General features: G+C 42.2%; 3 protein-coding genes and 1 pseudogene across 3 annotated transcripts; 3 read left to right on the top strand and 1 right to left on the bottom strand.

Annotated features, from left to right (window-relative positions):
- Window positions 1-3: 3 nt before the first annotated feature.
- LOC136965874 (tubulin alpha-1B chain-like) lies at window positions 4-3,696 on the bottom strand (annotated as a pseudogene).
- Window positions 3,697-4,971: 1,275 nt separating this feature from the next.
- On the top strand, window positions 4,972-7,404 carry LOC136936302 (tubulin alpha-1B chain-like). The gene is made up of 4 exons (XM_067230120.1): window positions 4,972-5,057; window positions 5,680-5,902; window positions 5,980-6,128; window positions 6,243-7,404. The coding sequence occupies exons 1-4, from the start codon at window positions 5,055-5,057 to the stop codon at window positions 7,221-7,223; spliced, it is 1,356 nt and encodes a 451-aa protein (XP_067086221.1). The 5' UTR covers window positions 4,972-5,054; the 3' UTR covers window positions 7,224-7,404.
- Window positions 7,405-8,479: 1,075 nt separating this feature from the next.
- LOC136949368 (tubulin alpha-1C chain) lies at window positions 8,480-11,813 on the top strand. The gene is made up of 4 exons (XM_067243672.1): window positions 8,480-8,613; window positions 10,141-10,363; window positions 10,441-10,589; window positions 10,702-11,813. The coding sequence occupies exons 1-4, from the start codon at window positions 8,611-8,613 to the stop codon at window positions 11,674-11,676; spliced, it is 1,350 nt and encodes a 449-aa protein (XP_067099773.1). The 5' UTR covers window positions 8,480-8,610; the 3' UTR covers window positions 11,677-11,813.
- A 3,376-nt stretch (window positions 11,814-15,189) lies between these two features.
- Window positions 15,190-20,513, top strand: prph (peripherin). The gene is made up of 9 exons (XM_067243557.1): window positions 15,190-15,833; window positions 17,886-17,946; window positions 18,198-18,293; window positions 18,404-18,568; window positions 18,734-18,859; window positions 18,948-19,168; window positions 19,372-19,427; window positions 19,526-19,599; window positions 19,687-20,513. The coding sequence occupies exons 1-9, from the start codon at window positions 15,286-15,288 to the stop codon at window positions 19,774-19,776; spliced, it is 1,437 nt and encodes a 478-aa protein (XP_067099658.1). The 5' UTR covers window positions 15,190-15,285; the 3' UTR covers window positions 19,777-20,513.
- The last annotated feature ends 136 nt before the right edge of the window (window positions 20,514-20,649 follow it).

Raw genomic sequence — 20,649 nt, 5'->3', positions numbered from 1 at the left:
GTGTAAAGAACACATGAATAAACAATTATTCAAAACCGTTACATTCCCAGAATACAGCCACAGCACATTTAATTGATCAGAAAACAAATTCTACAGCTATGACATGTGATAGTGCTTGCTAGCAGTTTCCTACACTGATAAGGAAAGCTGAGTCATTTCAATGTAGGATCAGTGATTAGCTTAGGAGTGGGTGACTGATGTGAATTCACCTTAATATTCCTCTCCTTCTTCCTCTCCTTCTCCTTCAATGGAATCCACACCCACTTCCTCATAATCTTTCTCCAAGGCAGCCATGTCCTCCCTGGCCTCAGAGAACTCGCCCTCCTCCATACCCTCACCTACGTACCAGTGCACAAAGGCACGCTTGGCGTACATCAGGTCAAACTTGTGGTCCAGACGAGCCCAGGCCTCTGCAATAGCAGTGGTGTTGCTGAGCATGCACACAGCCCTCTGAACCTTAGCCAGATCTCCGCCAGGCACCACAGTGGGGGGCTGGTAGTTGATACCAACCTTAAAACCAGTGGGGCACCAATCTACAAACTGGATAGAGCGTTTGGTCTTAATTGTGGCGATGGCAGCATTAACATCTTTAGGTACCACATCACCCCGGTACAGTAGACAGCATGCCATGTACTTTCCGTGACGAGGGTCGCATTTTACCATCTGATTGGCTGGTTCAAAGCAAGCATTAGTGATCTCAGCAACTGAGAGCTGCTCATGGTAAGCCTTCTCTGCAGAAATGACAGGGGCATAGGTGGCCAGGGGAAAGTGGATACGAGGGTAGGGAACCAAGTTGGTCTGGAATTCTGTCAGATCAACATTGAGGGCACCATCAAATCTGAGGGAGGCAGTGATTGAGGAAACAATCTGACTGATCAACCTGTTAAGGTTGGTGTATGTAGGGCGCTCAATATCAAGGTTCCTACGACAAATATCATAGATGGCCTCATTGTCCACCATGAAAGCACAGTCAGAATGCTCCAGGGTGGTGTGGGTGGTCAGGATGGAGTTGTAAGGCTCCACCACAGCAGTGGACACCTGGGGAGCTGGGTAAATGGAGAACTCAAGCTTAGACTTCTTGCCGTAGTCAACAGACAGGCGTTCCATCAGCAGGGAAGTGAAACCAGAACCGGTACCACCTCCAAAGCTGTGGAAAACCAGGAAACCCTGGAGACCAGTGCACTGGTCAGCCTAGAGAGAGAGAGAGGTTTCATATTGTTGAATACAAATGTTATATGTAGATAAACAGTGAATCATTTTGACATTTACAAGACATTTCAAAGATTTTGGTGATAGGTCTCACCAGTTTACGAATCCTGTCCAGAACCAGATCAATGATCTCTTTTCCGATAGTGTAATGCCCACGGGCATAGTTGTTGGCTGCATCCTCCTTTCCAGTAATCAGCTGCTCAGGGTGGAAGAGCTGGCGGTAAGTTCCAGTGCGCACCTCATCTTAAAAAAGGATCAGGAGCTGTTAGTTCAAGAACTCTGGACCCGTGGAATTTGACATAGTCTATGTCAGGACCACAGTGAAACTGTAAAACCAGTGAAACCACACTGAAATCACACCAATCTATGTCAGGACCATAGTTAAAAATCATATACATTTGTTTCTAAAATCATCTTACCAATGACTGTGGGCTCCAGATCTACAAACACAGCTCTCGGCACATGCTTTCCAGCTCCAGTTTCACTGAAGAAGGTGTTGAAGGAGTCGTCTCCTCCTCCGATGGTCTTATCACTGGGCATCTGACCGTCCGGCTGGATCCCATGCTCCAGACAGTACAGTTCCCAGCATGCATTGCCAATTTGGACGCCAGCCTGGCCAACGTGGATGGAGATGCACTCACGCTGATGAGAAAAACAGAAAAAGTTAATATTATAAGATCAGTGCGCAAATATGCAAGACCCACTTATTTGTCTAAAAGGAGTAAAGGGGGCAAAACAATAAAGTAGCATTTTTCCCATGCAGTCTAGCAGTCACTTTGCACAATCCTCTTCTCTGTTCTGGGTACATGAATGGGATTTAGAAAGTGGGAATGGTGCCATGTTGAGGCACCGCCCTGAACTGCAAGAACATGAGAGAGAGAGGGAGAGACGCCAGTTTCAGTGCAGAATTGATGACGAATCACACCACCATCCCCCATTCTTCCTCCTCCCTCCCCCCTCCCCCCTCTCTTCCTCTTAGCAGCTCCACCCTGCTGTTACCAAAGGATTTACACCACATATGGCCAAGCTATCTCTGTTGCTAGGCAACTGGCCACTAGCAGTCACTTGCTTCAGAATATGCAATGAAATGTTGCCTTCATTGTTGTCATGAAAGATTTTACAAAGAGTTGTATGCAGGTTTTGAAAGTTGTCTATATTTTTGCTTAATTTATTTTAAGCAAATTGCAAAATACATTTTTTAATTCAATTCCATTTGGTTGTTGCCTACTATGTGTAAACTACACTTTACATTTCACATAAAAAAGGATGTAGACCTACGATTCTCGTAACAACTGTCATTAGCAGCTAACATGCATATTATTTTGAATTGAGTTGTGAAACAGAATAGCACTCATAGGATGACAATAGAACAAATATAGTGCAACTAAAATAATCCATCTGTTGGAGGCTGATGCAAAAGTCTCCTAACCGATTACACCCTCCCCCTGTCACTAAAATCACATATTGAGAACCATATACATACTAGGCAGCATAGGCCTGATGGGATAAAGGTGCCCCTTGCCCATACCCCATGTTCTGTGACTATAGCTCTAATACAGGGATGGTAATAGCTCAAATACTTTATTTTCAATGTTCAAGCTGTGATTATATGAGTATAGTCTAGAAGCTAATCACGGCTGCTGAATAAACTATCTAGAATTTATACCTGTAACTTCTCTGCACTTCTCTGCAGTAAAGTAAAGTATAAAACATTTCGACTCACAATCGTGAATATGGCAAATTCCATCGGTCATTATAAAACGGAGGGGTTTGGTGAGCAAGAGATCTAGAATGTTCGATAACAGACTTCGCTATTTTGACTACATTTAGACAAATTGTATTTCCACCTGACTCAATTAAAAATGGTCTATTATCTGATTATCACTAAAGAAACAGCAATTTGAAAAGATAATTGCAGGTAGGCAATATATGGTGGCGGTATAGCATAGCCTATAATTCACCCAGACAAGGCTGATGTTAATGAAACGTGTGTACGTTATACCATAATTAACAACAAAAAATCTAAAACAGGAAAACATTTCACGCTAAACTAATTAATCGACTCGTATTAGTGTATAACGTAAGCGTTTATCATAGGCTTCTAATCTTCTTACAGCCAACCGTGCAGGCTATTCCTTTAAACGGTTTTAAAACCAACAATGTGCCCATCATGTAGTAGCCTATTTGATCCGTGAACCAGATAAGATGACTTGCCTATTTAGTTTATAGAGATAGATAGATAGATAGATAGATAGATAGATAGATAGATAGATAGAAAGGTGAGTAGGCTACTGTGATTAAATAAGCCAACACAACAGTTATCTGTATTATCACCACAATGTGACAAACAACAGATTACTCACCATGTTTACTGATGTAGAGGGATATTACGGGAATATATCGATTAAAAAGAACAAAAAATGTTTCTCTTATGTTGTCTTCGGTTGAAGTTACTTTATCCGACAGCTAAGAGTCGATGTAGTAACTGATCTCTAACACTGTGGCGCGCTAGTACTTGTAGTGTCGCAAAGAGGGCTGAACCTAGAAGACATGAATAAATTAATACATTAGGATGGCCACCACCGAAAGCTGTGTTTGCTCCATCGCTGTAGTCAGTTCGACACTTTTTTTTGCCAAGACCAGGCTGAGAAACCGAATGGTTTCACTTATAGTATTACGTGGATAAACGGGTATATACCCTACATGACAAGACACTTAAACCTTATTTAGGTAACATTTTGCCAATACAAACCTTTACATTTGAGGAAGACTACATAGCTTTTGGTGTGTGACTGACACACACACAATGTATCACGCCTTACTCAGAGGGGTTGCCCTATGATTTGCATAATTTTTGAATTTCTTGAATGTCTTTGAATGAACTTGCTTTTATTGAAAATGTTCTAATAAGTAGGGTGTGGCATTGTTGGAAGGAAGTGAATTTGACTCAGACAAATTTGAATGGACAGCAGAGAGATTTGCAGCTTTCCAACACACAACCTACTATCTGCTCCCTAGGGAGATATCTGATGATTCGGTCACCAGTAGAAGCAATGTGGTGCAGGGAGTACCGCTGAGGCTGCTTGTATGTGCTGATGGCACAATGACATACTGGTCACATGACAACTGCAGAGGAGGGGAGTGACGTCACTGCAGCAAAATCATGAACAAAGGCAGAGGGTGAGGCTGCGCCCGAGCCAGAGATGATGTGGGTGGGGGGTGTATAGGATGGGGCTGTTACTTCAAAAAGCCAAAGATGTCTGTGTACATTTATGTTTTCTTTTTCCATTAGTGTTATTCAGTTTTCAAATTATGTTTAATACAATCACAAAATCAAATAGGCAACATTTGGCACTCCATCCATACATCACAAGAAAAATATTGATTGTGCGTGTGTGTGCCTTGTTTAATGAAGGAGTTAGATTACTTAAAGCTTCACTCAAGGATGTAAGTGGCCTAAAGCTCATGACAGTTTACCTTGGAAAGTGAGCTGTTGCCACACCCTTGAGGTGGCACTCTCCATCTTTCCTTAACCAAAAACTGCCTTATACATTTAGGCATCACCTTCAAGGCTTGACAAAAAATAAGCAGTCAGATTTCAGATGTTTAACTTTGAATTTTTTTATAATATTTTAAATAGAAGAACTCGTAAAAAAGTAAGTTTATCATCAGGCTATTCCTTTGTTCTTTGGGTAATTGTGTGCTTGTGGCAGTTCTATTCGGTGCTTATAGCACCGCCTTCTTCTTTTCCACCCGCTGTTATTCGCGCCTAGCCCGCTAGTTGCCTAGAAGTGTGCATTCCATTCACTGTTCATCTTTCGGCGCCTCCTTATCAAGGAACCAAAATGGTGAGCCCAGTATTTAAAATATTACAATATATTTTTCTTGTATTTCTCTCTTTTCCCTTAAAACAGGCTTCATATAATGTTATCCATACTTTTGTATCGGCGCAATGAGATGTTTGATGTAGGCTATTTTCAATAGTGAGCTATATAGGCCTATATATAAATGTCATACGCGACTAAAAGGAGCTGAAGCGCACTGAAACTATATTTGTTATAGCATGCTTATAACCATGTATTTTTAGTTTACAATATTTGAAAATATGGTATTCACTGTTTGAATAACAAACAGGCCTAAATATGCTTCTAAAACAGAAAAGGTCATATAGGTTTTAATTAAAATCATGTAGGTAACAAATGCGCGAAATGAGTATAAGTGAATTGCCCTAATATTCAATGTAGTCCATATTTCAAAGTATGTTACTTGAGCAATGTCCGTTTTAGCTTGCGCTATAGCCTATATTACCGGCTATTTTGTCAGTCATACTTTGTTTTTATTAAGGGGGACTATTGATTCTTAATCTTATGGTTCATAGAAGTATACTTCCTGGTTATTCCAGTTTTTTAATCGTTATTAGATTTCAAGATCTATTTAGAATGATTGTTTAATATACTCTGACTCCTACAGCGTGAGTGTATCTCCGTACATGTGGGCCAAGCTGGTGTCCAAATTGGCAATGCCTGCTGGGAACTGTACTGTCTGGAGCATGGGATCCAGCCAGACGGTCAGATGCCCAGTGATAAGACCATCGGAGGAGGAGACGACTCTTTCAACACCTTCTTCAGTGAGACTGGAGCTGGAAAGCATGTGCCAAGAGCTGTGTTTGTAGATCTGGAGCCCACAGTCATTGGTAAGATGATTTTTGTAGTTAATCTACAAAAATTTTGTTTTAGATTTTCTTGACCTAACAGGTTTTTTTGTTATTAGATGAGGTGCGCTCAGGAACTTACCGCCAGCTCTTCCACCCTGAGCAGCTGATTACTGGAAAGGAGGATGCAGCCAACAACTATGCCCGTGGGCATTACACTATCGGAAAAGAGATCATTGATCTGGTTCTGGACAGGATTCGTAAACTGGTGAGACCTATCACCAAAATCTTTGAAATGTCTTGTAAATGTCAAAATGATTCACTGTTTATCTACATATAACATTTGTATTCGACAATATGAAACCTCTCTCTCTCTCTCTAGGCTGACCAGTGCACTGGTCTCCAGGGTTTCCTGGTTTTCCACAGCTTTGGAGGTGGTACCGGTTCTGGTTTCACTTCCCTGCTGATGGAACGCCTGTCTGTTGACTACGGCAAGAAGTCTAAGCTTGAGTTCTCCATTTACCCAGCTCCCCAGGTGTCCACTGCTGTGGTGGAGCCTTACAACTCCATCCTGACCACCCACACCACCCTGGAGCATTCTGACTGTGCTTTCATGGTGGACAATGAGGCCATCTATGATATTTGTCGTAGGAACCTTGATATTGAGCGCCCCTCCTACACCAACCTTAACAGGTTGATCAGTCAGATTGTCTCCTCAATCACTGCCTCCCTCAGATTTGATGGTGCCCTCAATGTTGATCTGACAGAATTCCAGACCAACTTGGTGCCCTACCCTCGTATCCACTTTCCCCTGGCCACCTATGCCCCTGTCATCTCTGCAGAGAAGGCTTACCATGAGCAGCTCTCAGTTGCTGAGATCACTAATGCTTGCTTTGAACCAGCCAATCAGATGGTAAAATGCGACCCTCGTCACGGAAAGTACATGGCATGCTGTCTACTGTACCGGGGTGATGTGGTACCTAAAGATGTTAATGCTGCCATCGCCACAATTAAGACCAAACGCTCTATCCAGTTTGTAGATTGGTGCCCCACTGGTTTTAAGGTTGGTATCAACTACCAGCCCCCCACTGTGGTGCCTGGCGGAGATCTGGCTAAGGTTCAGAGGGCTGTGTGCATGCTCAGCAACACCACTGCTGTAGCAGAGGCCTGGGCTCGTCTGGACCACAAGTTTGACCTGATGTACGCCAAGCGTGCCTTTGTGCACTGGTACGTAGGTGAGGGTATGGAGGAGGGCGAGTTCTCTGAGGCCAGGGAGGACATGGCTGCCTTGGAGAAAGATTATGAGGAAGTGGGTGTGGATTCCATTGAAGGAGAAGGAGAGGAAGAAGGAGAGGAATATTAGTTCCCCCAATTACCTCCAATGCAAGGCAAATTATTAAATTACCTTAAAACTTAGCATAGAACCAGTATAATGATTTTGCAGAATCTAAACATTTGACTATGATGGAATATATTCCGAATATCTCATCTTTTTATGTACCTGTTCTGTTATTTTGAGGCGACTGCCTAATAAATTATTAATGAATTAATGAATGTTGAATTGGTGTTTTTTTATTACACTTGCATCACATATTTTATAAGAGGACAGATAATGGCCGGGTTTCCGAAACCCGGCCAATGTTTGCTTGTATAGTCTTGGCAATTATACTGATAAAACAATTCATAAGAAAACTTGAATTAATTTGCAGGGTGAATAGCATCTTGAGTTGGCAATATTAACATTTCAAGGCACACCTTGCCCACGTATAAAACAACTGAGGACACAGATTTTTAGCTCCATCCTGTGGTGTGACAGTGATGAGTGCGATGTCAGACAGACATTTCCCCAAATATGTATATTAATCTGTCTCATTCACCTCATGCACATCACTGGATAAGCCATCAGTAAAATAAATTTGTATGATAGGCCTATGTAATTAATTTGAATGTCACATACAGTATCATCATTATTTATTTTTGTATGATTTCCCAAGTAATTTAGCTTACCCCATAGCAACATTTATGCACCATGAGTGATAAACTAGTATTGATTATAAAAAGGCCTGCTGATGCTACTTTCCATGACAAATCCCTAACCAACTGTACATGTTGATGACCTAGCAGAGTCAGCAAAATGTATTTGAGTGTGTGGTGGGGCTAATGGGCAAAGTCATCTATCTTCACACTAAAAAGAGGGGCTGTATAGCCATGAATAATTTTACTTCTCCACACATTCAGTGTCTGGCCTGTGCGCACTAATTTTTTGGTATTGTCTTTTTTTTCCTTCAAAACACCACAGATGTACTGGATTTGGATCTAATTAAAATAGTAATGGTACAAGCTTAGATACACATGTTTAACATCTGTAACTATGGCCGTACACAATGTATTAACATTTAGGTAGGTAGAATATACAATGGGCCTAGTGAGAAGGTGTTAAACTTCTAACAATATTCAGGCATGATCAAGTTGCTTTCGGTATTCGTGACCAAACGGTTTATACAAAAAGCATTTGCATGTATATTTAAATGGTCCAATAGGACGAACTACATGGCATTTTTCCGTGCTGTGCGCAGTCCAAAGCCCGCCCAGTTGTCGCCGACTCTCAAAAGCCATATAAAAAGCCCCGCCCGAGCTCCGTTTGTTCAAACTTCTCACTATTGACTCCTTAAGGTCGTTGTGTGAGAGTTGTTATTAACTACGATTTCTTGTTTTAACTTTATTCTACATTTTAACTCCTCTTCTTAGACATGGTAAGTGTGAGTGAGAGAATGACTTGAATTGTTATGTAGTTTAAGTTTATTTTCGTAAGGTGTCAAGAAATTGTACAATTAGACTCAGGTTGTCAATTAAACATGACACAAAAACATAAGATAGGCCTACCTGCCTCATATACTAAATGTCTGATATTAGTCTAGGCCTATATTGTGAAATGTTAAATTATTATTTTTACAATGCAGTAGCCTAATTGTTGGTCCAGTCGACACCCATCCATAATGAAATATATTTTAAAATGGCATATCCACTACCCAACTATCTTTGTGACATGGCAACGGCTCTTTGAACACACGGTTTGATGAGTTGGCGATAGTTTTCTTTTTCTGCGCCACAGAATAGGTTAGGAGTCCATGGCTAGGTTGGGCGTCGTTAGCTAATTCCTTCCTCATCTCTTCCCCGCTCTCTGACCAGTGCAGACTAGCACAGATACAAAGTAACAGTATGCTACATCGGTACAAGATGATCTTTAAAGTAGGCGATGGAGAAACTATTGTAATAAGACAATCAGATAAATCTGGCTACTAGGGAAAATAATGTGATACAAAAATCGTTAACCACGTGGCCTTTTGAAGATTAGATTAGATTATTTTTTTCCCAAGCGCGATCAGATCTCACATTCAATGAATCAAACGACAGAATGACATGACAGTGCGCCATTTCGAATCTGTTGCATGAGAGGGATTCCATTTCGTTTACTGTCATCATCAGTTTTCAATAATGCTTTTGAGCGAATTCAGACATACTTTTATCCAACAGGGTAAAAAGCTACCTTATCCAAATAGCGTCCCAATCTATTTGGCAGTTTCGGGCATTCTTGCCTCCAACAACCTACCCGTAATCACCCCTAGTGCTGACTTTCATTTGCATTTACAACAGGGATTACCACAAAGTCACTGCCATTGTCCTGTGTGAGCCCATAGACCGAGAGCCTCTGCCCGAACGCGTGGTTATGACGTTCCTCATCATTTATGATCTTCCCATTGTTTTAAAGGCGTGGCTTGTAAAACGGGGGATGTCAAAGCGCAACCTGTTCCTACCCCAATCACACACGTTACTGATTCAATGAGTGAGGGACACGAATATATATAATTTCGAAATGTGAGGGGAAACATGAGACCTCTTCCAATGTGAAATCTACACGAATACTTTCCTCACCCAAACATTTCTTACCATGGTCTTATTAATTTAATGAATTTACCACACCTAAATATATGTATGTCTTGACTACCCACTGGGATTCAGGGGTTTATAAATTACAGAAGCAGTAATTTCGGTGGACATTTTCCTCCAAAGATGGTTGCAGTAAGGCACTTACCATGATTGGAGCCGTGCTTCCCTTGAAAGGCTGATCATGTGATTTTATGCATAGTGAAACAAAAAGAAGTCTTGTCTCCTTTTGGGTGTGTGCACTCAGCTGTCCAGACACAGATCGGTAGTTGTTCCTGTCACTTAGGTCGCTTTTAGGTTCAGTAATTTTAACAAAATTGTTCTTTCATCCACAGCGTGAGTGTATCTCCGTCCACGTTGGCCAGGCTGGCGTCCAAATTGGCAATGCATGCTGGGAACTGTACTGTCTGGAGCATGGGATCCAGCCAGACGGTCAGATGCCCAGTGATAAGACCATCGGAGGAGGAGACGACTCCTTCAACACCTTCTTCAGTGAAACTGGAGCTGGAAAGCATGTGCCGAGAGCTGTGTTTGTAGATCTGGAGCCCACAGTCATTGGTAAGATGATTTTTGTAGTTAATCTACAAAAATGTTGTTTTAGATTTTCTCGGCCTAACAGGTTTTTTTGTTGTTAGATGAGGTGCGCTCAGGAACTTACCGCCAGCTCTTCCACCCTGAGCAGCTGATTACTGGAAAGGAGGATGCAGCCAACAACTATGCCCGTGGGCATTACACTATCGGAAAAGAGATCATTGATCTGGTTCTGGACAGGATTCGTAAACTGGTGAGACCTATCACCAAAATCTTTGAAATGTCTTGTAAATGTCAAAATGATTCACTGTTTATCTACATATAACATTTGTATTCAACAATATGAAACCTCTCTCTCTCTCTAGGCTGACCAGTGCACTGGTCTCCAGGGTTTCCTGGTTTTCCACAGCTTTGGAGGTGGTACCGGTTCTGGTTTCACTTCCCTGCTGATGGAACGCCTGTCTGTTGACTACGGCAAGAAGTCTAAGCTTGAGTTCTCCATTTACCCAGCTCCCCAGGTGTCCACTGCTGTGGTGGAGCCTTACAACTCCATCCTGACCACCCACACCACCCTGGAGCATTCTGACTGTGCTTTCATGGTGGACAATGAGGCCATCTATGATATTTGTCGTAGGAACCTTGATATTGAGCGCCCCTCCTACACCAACCTTAATAGGTTGATCAGTCAGATTGTTTCCTCAATCACTGCTTCCCTCAGATTTGATGGCGCCCTCAATGTTGATCTGACAGAATTCCAGACCAACTTGGTGCCCTACCCTCGTATCCACTTTCCCCTGGCCACCTATGCCCCTGTCATCTCTGCAGAGAAGGCTTACCATGAGCAGCTAACTGTCTCAGAGATCACTAATGCCTGTTTTGAACCAGCCAATCAGATGGTAAAATGCGACCCTCGCCATGGAAAGTACATGGCGTGCTGTCTGCTGTACCGTGGTGATGTGGTACCTAAAGATGTTAATGCTGCCATCGCCACAATTAAGACCAAACGCTCTATCCAGTTTGTAGATTGGTGCCCCACTGGTTTTAAGGTTGGTATCAACTACCAGCCCCCCACTGTTGTGCCTGGCGGAGATCTGGCTAAGGTTCAGAGGGCTGTGTGCATGCTCAGCAACACCACTGCTGTAGCAGAGGCCTGGGCTCGTCTGGACCACAAGTTTGACCTGATGTACGCCAAGCGTGCCTTTGTGCACTGGTACGTAGGTGAGGGTATGGAGGAGGGCGAGTTCTCTGAGGCCAGGGAGGACATGGCTGCCTTGGAGAAAGATTACGAGGAAGTTGGGGCAGATAGTGCCGAAGGAGAGGATGAGGGAGAAGAGTACTAGAGTGGTTTACACTAGCCTAAGGCTTCGGAAGTTTCCAACCTGTCTCTAAACATTCCTAAAGACAAAATGTTTTTTGCTGTCCCTTTCTAACCTTCTCAATCTCTTTCACTATTGAAATAAAAGTCAAATGTAATGTTTGTAAATGTGCATTTCTTTTAAGTATAACTCCTGATGATTCTAATAGTAAGTTTGTTCTATGGTAGAAAACATATTAATAACAACATTGCTGCCTAATTACTACACCACTACTGTTTACTTTATCAACTTAAGAGAATGAGGACCATCTAACCAACTATAAAGGCAGCAATCTGTCTGTGGCTCGTTTATCACATTTCCAGTCATTCCAGTATTATCACTGAGGCATAGCTGGTGCTCTGCCCTCAACAAGAGAGATGGAAGACTCAGGCTCCATATGAAAGGAGGGATGAATGAAGGAAGGAAAGAGAGAAAGATGGAGAGAGATCCATAAAATAATTTATAGGGATGCATGTTGTATAGATAAAGATGATGCAATGCAGTATGAAGCAGCCACTGAGTTGTGCATTTCTACAATAGTGGTATCTGTGCACATTGACCATGTCATGCTCAGGAATGAGCCATAGCCATTCATGAATAGTTAATCAAAGTTCTATATATGCTGAACTGGGCTTTTAAATTACTGTTAGTGTCATAAGCATTACAGACCTCTATGGTACAGCAATAAAAAAGTGTAGCAGGCATTGTTCATGTATGTGCCATCATAGCCTTTAAAGTACAGGGCTAACTCACAACAGAGGACATAACCTTTGATTTCCAGGTCTATCGGTCTTCTTTTCTCCAAAATAAGAAATAAGGAGGTATTATCAAAACGCAAGGCCCATACTGTAGTCTATGTTGATCTGCAGCGTGAGAGGCCATGCCAAGTAATCACAAAACATAGGAAGCTCACAAAACCAACTGACGCCTTGCTTTCTTTAGCTATTCACCGTTTTCTAACCGTAGCTCAAGGCTAAAAGGTCACATTGTAGTGCAATGTTACAGTAAATATGGTCAGTGAATCTCTTTGCATACATATTATACATTGGAGGTCTGTTGTTCAGAAATTTGGTGTTGCAGGCTTTGAACTACAATATGATATGAAAATAAATAGATTAATTTAGATAATTGTATTTATTTTTCCCTCAGGGCAGGGTAGACACCAGTGGGACATTATTTACCATTATGTTAACCCTACTCACAATCCTCAAAGTGATTTCAATCTGATTTCAATCTGATCAGAGAAGTCTGAATCTGTGTAGTCTCTCTGATGGCTAAAATTTTATTTTAGCCATCTATTACCCTTTATAGATACTTTTACATCCATATTAACAAAAAAACATATTTAGTAGTTTCCCTTTTTTACACATTGCTTTAATATCTGTAGTTTATAAACATTATTACAGTGTAGTTCTTTCCTGCTTCATGATTTATCCTACTGGTTTACTGTAAGGACCGTAAGTCCTTGCAGGCCAGATGACCTGAGGAAATGTTACAATCAGCGGACAAATTGGTAATCATGGTTCCCTGTACTCGAACTGTCTTTACCTGCTTGATTTAACTGGGTTTTCAGTTACAACAGATATTTTAGGTCTGGTCAAAATTGTAATGACACAACATACCATAGCTATTTTGTATGTGTGCAATTCTGCACACTCATGCCACTAAAATGGCCGCTACTTGGTCTGTATGGGGGATAATGATGAGGGAGTATCCTGTACATGTAAACGAGCAGGGATAAAGATAGAGTCAGGATATAGGTAACCTGATCAGTAGCCATATGGGATTTATTTTTTTACCGGAAAAATAGGAATAGTGAAGAATTGCTGTTGGAGCGGTAGAGAGAAATAAAAAGTGAGAGAGAGAGAGAGAGAGAGAGAGAGAATGTGTAAACTAATTTACTAGAAGGATGGTTATTAGATTATGGTGTTGGGACTATCACACAGGACATTAATTACAGTGAAAGCCAGACATTTGCAGGAGCTGTAGTCATGACAAATTGAGAGAGACAAAGAGAGAGCGATAGAGAAAGACAAAGACACATACTTTAAGAGATTTATTTATTTATTATTTAGAGATTATGAAATGTTATGTTTATCTGTCTTAATGTTTTGAAACATGTGTAAAGAGACAAATGCAGAAGACAAGAATGTAGAAAAAGTATGTGTAGATAATCAGAAGAAAGGAAGAGAGAGGAAGAGGCATTGAAAAGGAGAGAGAACCTCCTGCAGTTGACTAGGTGCATGCTCAGCATTGCGTCAACATTACACTGTATCCATAGCATGTCTTTGCCGACATCAACTAAAACAACTGCAAAGCACACACACACACCGACACACACACACACACACAGGCATGAACACACCATCATGCAGTAGCCAACACGTGGTGCACTTTGCAGAAGGACACAGCAGCAGCCGCCTTAAACTTCACAGAATGTTCTTTCCCTTAATCAGCTCTTGTGCTTGTATGCACAGCAATGTCTGGAAAAACTGAATGCAGTTGGTTAAACATTAGTTACTTAAAAATGTGTCTCAAACGATAGTGAATGATGTATTTCTCAAAATTACTCTGTTTTTGTCAACTTCGACAGACTTGTAATTGTCATACTTTAGTGACAAGTGCAACATTATGCCTTAATTAAAAAGAAATCTGTAGATGCATCTGGACAGGGATTGAACATTAAGGATCCCAGGAAAGGTGAAATTAACAAATACCATCTTTGTTGCTTCTGAAGTTGTCTTGTGTATGTAATATCGGCCATATCATCAATTCAATCTTAAAATCCAGACCATTCAATGGATGCAGTGGACAAACTCGCTCTATGCGATAGAATTGCAAAGTCATGGCTCTGCCCTAGCCTACCGAAACGTCAATACAATATTCCATTACCGTGGAAAGAAAAGGGGAGACCGAAATAATTTAACAATGTCAGCAGCACAGTCATGGCTTTGTCAGCTATGCAATCATATCATTGTATTGATATTATAAGTTACATTTTTATGTAAAAATTCAAAGTGGGTACCAGTTCTTCTAAATACATTTCCTATATATTAAAGAAACACAGGTGGAAGTTAGTGTACCAAGGGGAAAGCAAAGAAGCAGACACAGCTATCCTGTAGAGGGGATGTTGTGTATCAGCTGTCAAGGTGAGGATGGGGAGGTGGGTGGTGGGCTTAGCAATGGAGACATCTTTAGCGATACAAGCATTAATGGGGGAGACAATTTGGCCTTCTGCCACATGCAACGGGTAAAAGGGAGGGGCCGTTGGTAGAGGGAGGAAGAGAATGTAGGGAGAGGGAGGAGGTTCTGCTGAAAGCTTGGGAGTGGCCTAAGACTGCATGTTGAGGAGTGATGGATAGAAAAAAGCTCTGGAGGGAGGGGGTAGAGGCGGAAGGGTAAGTAATGCGGGACAGGCGTGGAGGGGGTGTGATGTCCACCTCCTGTGTATAAAAGCCCTGGAGCTCCTCAGTCAGACGTCCTGTTGCTTCACTCCTTCCGGCTCCAGCCATTCCAAACTCGTGAAAGAAAAGGAACAGAGACAGAGATTTCAAGACGGACAGAGTTAGTAGAAACCGAGAGAAACAAGCAACCATGAGCCATCCTTCAGTCCGCACGTCTACCTCCTACCGCCGCACTTTCGGGGGTCCCAACCCTATTTCCATGTCCTCCTACTCACCTGTCTCCTCCCGTATGCCTTTCTCGGGGGGGCGCTACATGCGCTCTATGTCCCCGGTGGTGCCTTCTCGCTCTACCAACTATCACCACCAGCGTGTGCGCTCCAGCACCCAGCCACCTCGCCTCAGCTACGACAAGGTGGACTTCACCCTGGCTGAAGCAGTCAACCAGGAATTCCTGACCACACGTAGCAACGAGAAGGCCGAACTGCAAGATCTCAATGATCGCTTTGCCAGCTTCATAGACAAGGTGCGTTACCTGGAGCAGCAGAACACAGGGCTGCAGCAGGAGCTGGGCCAGTTCAAAGGCCAGCAGCAGCAGGGGCAGCCCAACCGTGCCTCCGAGCTCTTCCAGGAGGAGCTGAGGGAGATGCGGCGCCAGCTGGACACCATGGGCAAAGAGAGGGATCAGTTCCAGGTGGAGAGGGACAACATGGCCGAAGACATGGCCCTGCTGAAACAAAGGTTGGTAAAACCATGAAGGGGGATGCAGAGATGGGTTTTTTTTATGTAAATGAGTAGGAGGTTGAAGTAGTGCAGGTTTAATATTAAATAATAACATGTTTGTTGGCGAGGAATGATTTTGGGGAGCTGAAATGACTGAAAATAGTTGTTTATGGCGACAGTCAGTTTTGGGAGGATATTTAGGATTTTGGATGTGCATGGTTTACCACAAAAATTTTGGAGGGCAGCAATGGTAGAATGGTGAGTGTGGGTAAAAATGAAATTATTATTGGTATTTTAGGCCTGCAAAGTACTTACAGAGTTGTATGAGTTTTGCTATGGATGTCATAATGTAGGCAGTGTTTGCAGGGGGGGCGTGATGAGAGACATTGGTGTAGACTGTCTGTGACTTTTCAATGAGCTCATCTCACCCCTAAATGCACTTACACTGCAGTGTGGTCATGGGTTGTGTTAAAAACACTGAGAAGGTACAGGGGGTCCTTGGGCTTGGGCCAAAATCTGTACAGCACCAGTGGTGGGATGGGGCGTGGCACCAGGGAAGGACAGACACAAAAGATCTGCAGCATGCTAGAGCACTGTATGTGCTCTATACTGCAGTGCATGTGTGCTTACTGTCCTGGCCATAGACAGGTGCCAACATAAAACAAGATGTTTTAGCATATTGTGACCAAGCATGGATCACTTTTCACCATCCATGGCTTGTCATTTAACAGCAAGCAATTGATACAATCCACCCTCATTTAGTGAAGTGGAAGTTATTTTAATTACATCACATCAAGTGCCATCAACCATAAACTGATGCTATTTCTGGTCCAATACATTTACAGTATGAGCCTCTAGACCTTCAAAGTGGCACAAGCCATTTAGGGCATTTGAGGTTTATCTTAATGAGGTAATTGTAAAGGTAAAAACAAAATTAACCTACACATTCACACATGCCCAAACACAAATAATGACCCATCCCATTACAAATAAACACACAAGTGATCTGCACGTTTTCTCTACCCCTGACAGTCAGGACAGAAGGATGGATAGACTGCGCACAGGGTGGAGCCAAGAAATAAGGGAGGGGAGAGGAGAAAAAGACAGAAGAGAAAGAGGAGGGATCTGAGATAGAAAGAAACTGAAAGAAAAATGGCTTTTTGAAAAAAATCAATTTGACTAAAGCTCTATTAGGAGGGTGTTCTGTGTCCCCCCTATGCCCATGGGAAGGTGCCAGATTTCCCATTAGGAAAAAAGGACCCCAGCGACATGATATGAATTAAAGATGAGGAAACCATGTCATGCAACCTCCCCCACGAAAGACTCTTCTTTATGTCCAGTCTGGGCATAATTATTGTCTGAAGAAGCAGGGCCCAGAGAGAGAGAGAAGGATCTGGGAGACACCTAAACACTGACCAAAGAGACAACCAATCCCATATGAGACTGGACTTAGAGAACAGTGTGGACTGATATCACAGTTATGATATCATAAATGATGACTCATCACAACCTTTTCTGTGATGTATGTAAAAAGATAAATATTTTCTAAATGAATTTTTATATTATCCATGCAACAGTTTAAAAATAGTTATTATGAAACAAATATGGTATAAGGTAGTCTTGGCAAATATATGCAGTTGGTCTCTGAGCAAATAATGCAGCGAGTTGACAAGATAGGAAGAATAAGTGTGGGGGTCCTCACTGACCTCCATAGAGTTGTAATTAGCTAAATGTGTTCAGGGAACCATCTGCTGACCCCGTTGGACACTCTCCCAAACCCTTTTAAGGGACGGTGAATTACCAAATTGATCCAGGGGCTTTTTGCCAGCTGATGCCTCATTTGGGGGAGGCAGTCTGAGGGAAGAATCACTTAAATATAATCACATCTCCACTGCAGCTGCTATTTGGGTCAAAAACTCAAACATTGTTATCTAATGTGGTTTCTAATGTTATGTGATAAACAGTGATCTAGTGAGCCCTTGGAAGGGCTTTAGAACTGTAAACTATGACTTTAAACAAGCCGGTTTAGTACTGTGTTGTCTCACCCCATCCCCAATCCCTCCCATGCAGACTTGAGGAAGAGACCCAGAAAAGGGCTGAGGCTGAAAACAACCTGGTGCTTTTCCGCAAGGTACACACAACTTAGACTCAACACATGACTCCAATGTTAGATCATTGTCCATAGATTTTATTTGTATGTTTCTAGTACTGAGGGAAGTCTGTCTTGTCTTGTGCTCTTGTGTAATACTGACATCTTGTGGCCACCATGTGAGCCCATCGATCACATTAAGCCAATGACAACCTTAGAGGAATCCCAACCAATGTTAAAAGGATATGTGAAGTTTTTGGAATACTAAACAGAGCTAATCATTCCATGGCTAGGATGTGGATGATGCCACTTTGTCTCGTCTTGACCTGGAAAGGAAGATTGAGTCTCTGATGGATGAGATTGAATTCCTCAAGAAGCTGCATGATGAGGTATGTTCTTACAGTTACCAGAACTGTAACAATCTGACAACAAAGTTTAGAAGAATGCAAGAGATGATCTTGTCCCACTACTAATTTAAATTTAATTTTGCACCTCACAGGAAATCCAGGATGTGCAAGTAAGTGTGCAGAGCCAGCAGATGAAGATGGAAGTGGACAGCAGCTCCAGGCCTGACCTGACTGGTGCCCTGAGGGACATTAGGGCCCAGTATGAGAACATTGCCACCAAGAACATGCAGGAATCTGAAGAGTGGTACAAGTCCAAGGTACCTGTGCGCGCACACACACACACACACACAATTAAACCTCACATTTAAACTATTGCACTGAAAACCACAATTTGCTTCATTTATCGGCTTCCCCAGCCATACATTGAGATAATATATAATACACTACTCTTCATCTAATTCTCAAGTTCTATCCTCTTGCAGTTTGCTGATCTGACAGAGTCAGCCAAACGTAACAACGACGCCATGAGGCAGTCCAAGCAGGAGTCCAACGAGTACAGGAGGCAGATCCAGTCGCTCAGCTGTGAAGTGGATGGTCTGAAGAGCACGGTGAGGCTTCACAAAACCCAACATTTTCTGGCACCTCTGTTAAACAACTGTTTGTTTATGGTACAATGTGTGTTTATGTTTGGTTCAGAATGAGGCTCTGATGAGGCAGATGCGTGAGATGGAGGACCAGTTTGGCGTGGAAGCTGGCAACTATCAGGACAGCGTGTGCCGTCTGGAGGAAGAGATCCGCCACCTGAAGGATGAGATGGCCCGCCATCTTAGAGAGTACCAAGACCTTCTTAACGTCAAGATGGCCTTGGACATTGAGATTGCCACCTACCGCAAGTTGCTGGAAGGAGAGGAGAGCAGGTGAGATGAACATCTTGACTATACAATCTTCACGTGGATTGGTTGTAGTTACTATATATGTAAGTGTTTTGATTGTCAAAGTAACAGTAAGCCTCTGAAGTATTTAATGCCATTACAGATTTAACTTTGATCTTATAACAAATGTTTTACTCATGTACAAGTATATGATATCTATTAACATCCCATGTTTTGCCTCCCATCAGGATCACTGTTCCCATGTTCAATGTGGGATCCATGAGTAACCGCAGTGGAGACAGGGGTAAGAGCTTCACCTGGTCTTTATGTTTTATTACTGTATTCAACTCTTGGTAATGCAAAAGTACAGGTTGAAACATCCTTTTTGTTTCTCCCCCATAGACTATGACCAAACTCCTGACACCCCTAGCAAGAAGACTGTGGTGATAAAGACTGTTGAGACTCGTGATGGAGAGGTAAGGCGCCATGAATAGTCAATTATGTACCAAATGTGTTTGTGAAAAGAGATGTAATGGGACTTACAATTGTTTCTCTTTTGTCAGGTGGTGAAAGAGTCCAGGAAGGAGAAGGAGAGGGATTCAGGCAGGAGTGACAGGAGCGAAAGGGATGATAGGAGTGACAGGGATGACTAGGACAGTCAGGCACGTATTGCTTGTTCCAGGTTCAGATGTAGCAATTATAAATGGTAATAATTGATTAAACAAAAAAAGCAAGATGATTATGAAAAGATGTAAAAGCTGCACTCCTCAAAAGTTGCTCACTGCTCACTCTTTAACAAGTTATTTTCCTGTCCAGCAGATTATGTTGATGTGTTGAAACTTGAATAAACCTGAGACATTGTGACCTTGGTGCTACTTATAACAACAAATCTTTACTGAAAATAGTAGTTAAACTACGTTGAGCAACCACTGGAGTAAACGGCTATTTCTTGATATACCAACTGAGGCCTTTATTTGCAGTATAATTCCTTACAATCCATACAACCGCCACTTTGTAGACAACACAACAAAACTTTAAAAAGCAAAAGGGTTTTTAATGATAACTTAACTAAATGGTTTTTCGTACAAATGCTTCATTTGCAGTAAACAATAGATAGTGGTATTTGGGAGAGTAAGGTGAAGATATTCTCAGCTGTTTCAGTTCCGCAGCTTTACGGAACTCTCCATTTAAAATGTCTCCAGAGTGGGAAAACCAGCAATGTGGGTACTTGACTTGAACAGTAAGAGACTACAGTAGCAACACCACATACTCTGCAACTCATCCCTTAAACTGAAAATGTTAATGAAATGTGCTTTGCTATTATGTGAGGATGTGTGTTTCTGGCAGCCACTGAGCAATAGAATGAAATGTAAATGCAAATAAAGTCAACTGGAACTGAACTGTGTTTTTCTTGTTCCTTACCAGAATAAAACTTAATGCATGTCCCAGCACACAGTGCTGATCTATGTGCGGCATGGTGCTTTGCACTGCCACCTCACAGCAAGAAAGTCCTGAGATTGTTTCCC

Source organism: Osmerus mordax, chromosome 1, assembly GCF_038355195.1.
Source record: "Osmerus mordax isolate fOsmMor3 chromosome 1, fOsmMor3.pri, whole genome shotgun sequence".
NCBI lineage: Eukaryota > Metazoa > Chordata > Actinopteri > Osmeriformes > Osmeridae > Osmerus > Osmerus mordax.
The sequence above is the reverse complement of the archived record's forward strand: the minus strand, read 5'-3'. Positions and strand labels throughout refer to the sequence as shown.

Coding starts and splice junctions, on each gene's coding strand:
- LOC136936302 (XM_067230120.1), top strand. Junction 5,903..5,979: donor TCTGGAGCCCACAGTCATTG/GTAAGATGATTT, acceptor TTTTGTTATTAG/ATGAGGTGCGCTCAGGAACT. Junction 6,129..6,242: donor TGGACAGGATTCGTAAACTG/GTGAGACCTATC, acceptor CTCTCTCTCTAG/GCTGACCAGTGCACTGGTCT.
- LOC136949368 (XM_067243672.1), top strand. Junction 10,364..10,440: donor TCTGGAGCCCACAGTCATTG/GTAAGATGATTT, acceptor TTTTGTTGTTAG/ATGAGGTGCGCTCAGGAACT. Junction 10,590..10,701: donor TGGACAGGATTCGTAAACTG/GTGAGACCTATC, acceptor CTCTCTCTCTAG/GCTGACCAGTGCACTGGTCT.
- prph (XM_067243557.1), top strand. CDS start 15,286: ATGAGCCATCCTTCAGTCCGCACGTCTACCTCCTACCGCCGCACTTTC. Junction 15,834..17,885: donor ATGGCCCTGCTGAAACAAAG/GTTGGTAAAACC, acceptor CCTCCCATGCAG/ACTTGAGGAAGAGACCCAGA. Junction 18,860..18,947: donor TGGATGGTCTGAAGAGCACG/GTGAGGCTTCAC, acceptor TGTTTGGTTCAG/AATGAGGCTCTGATGAGGCA.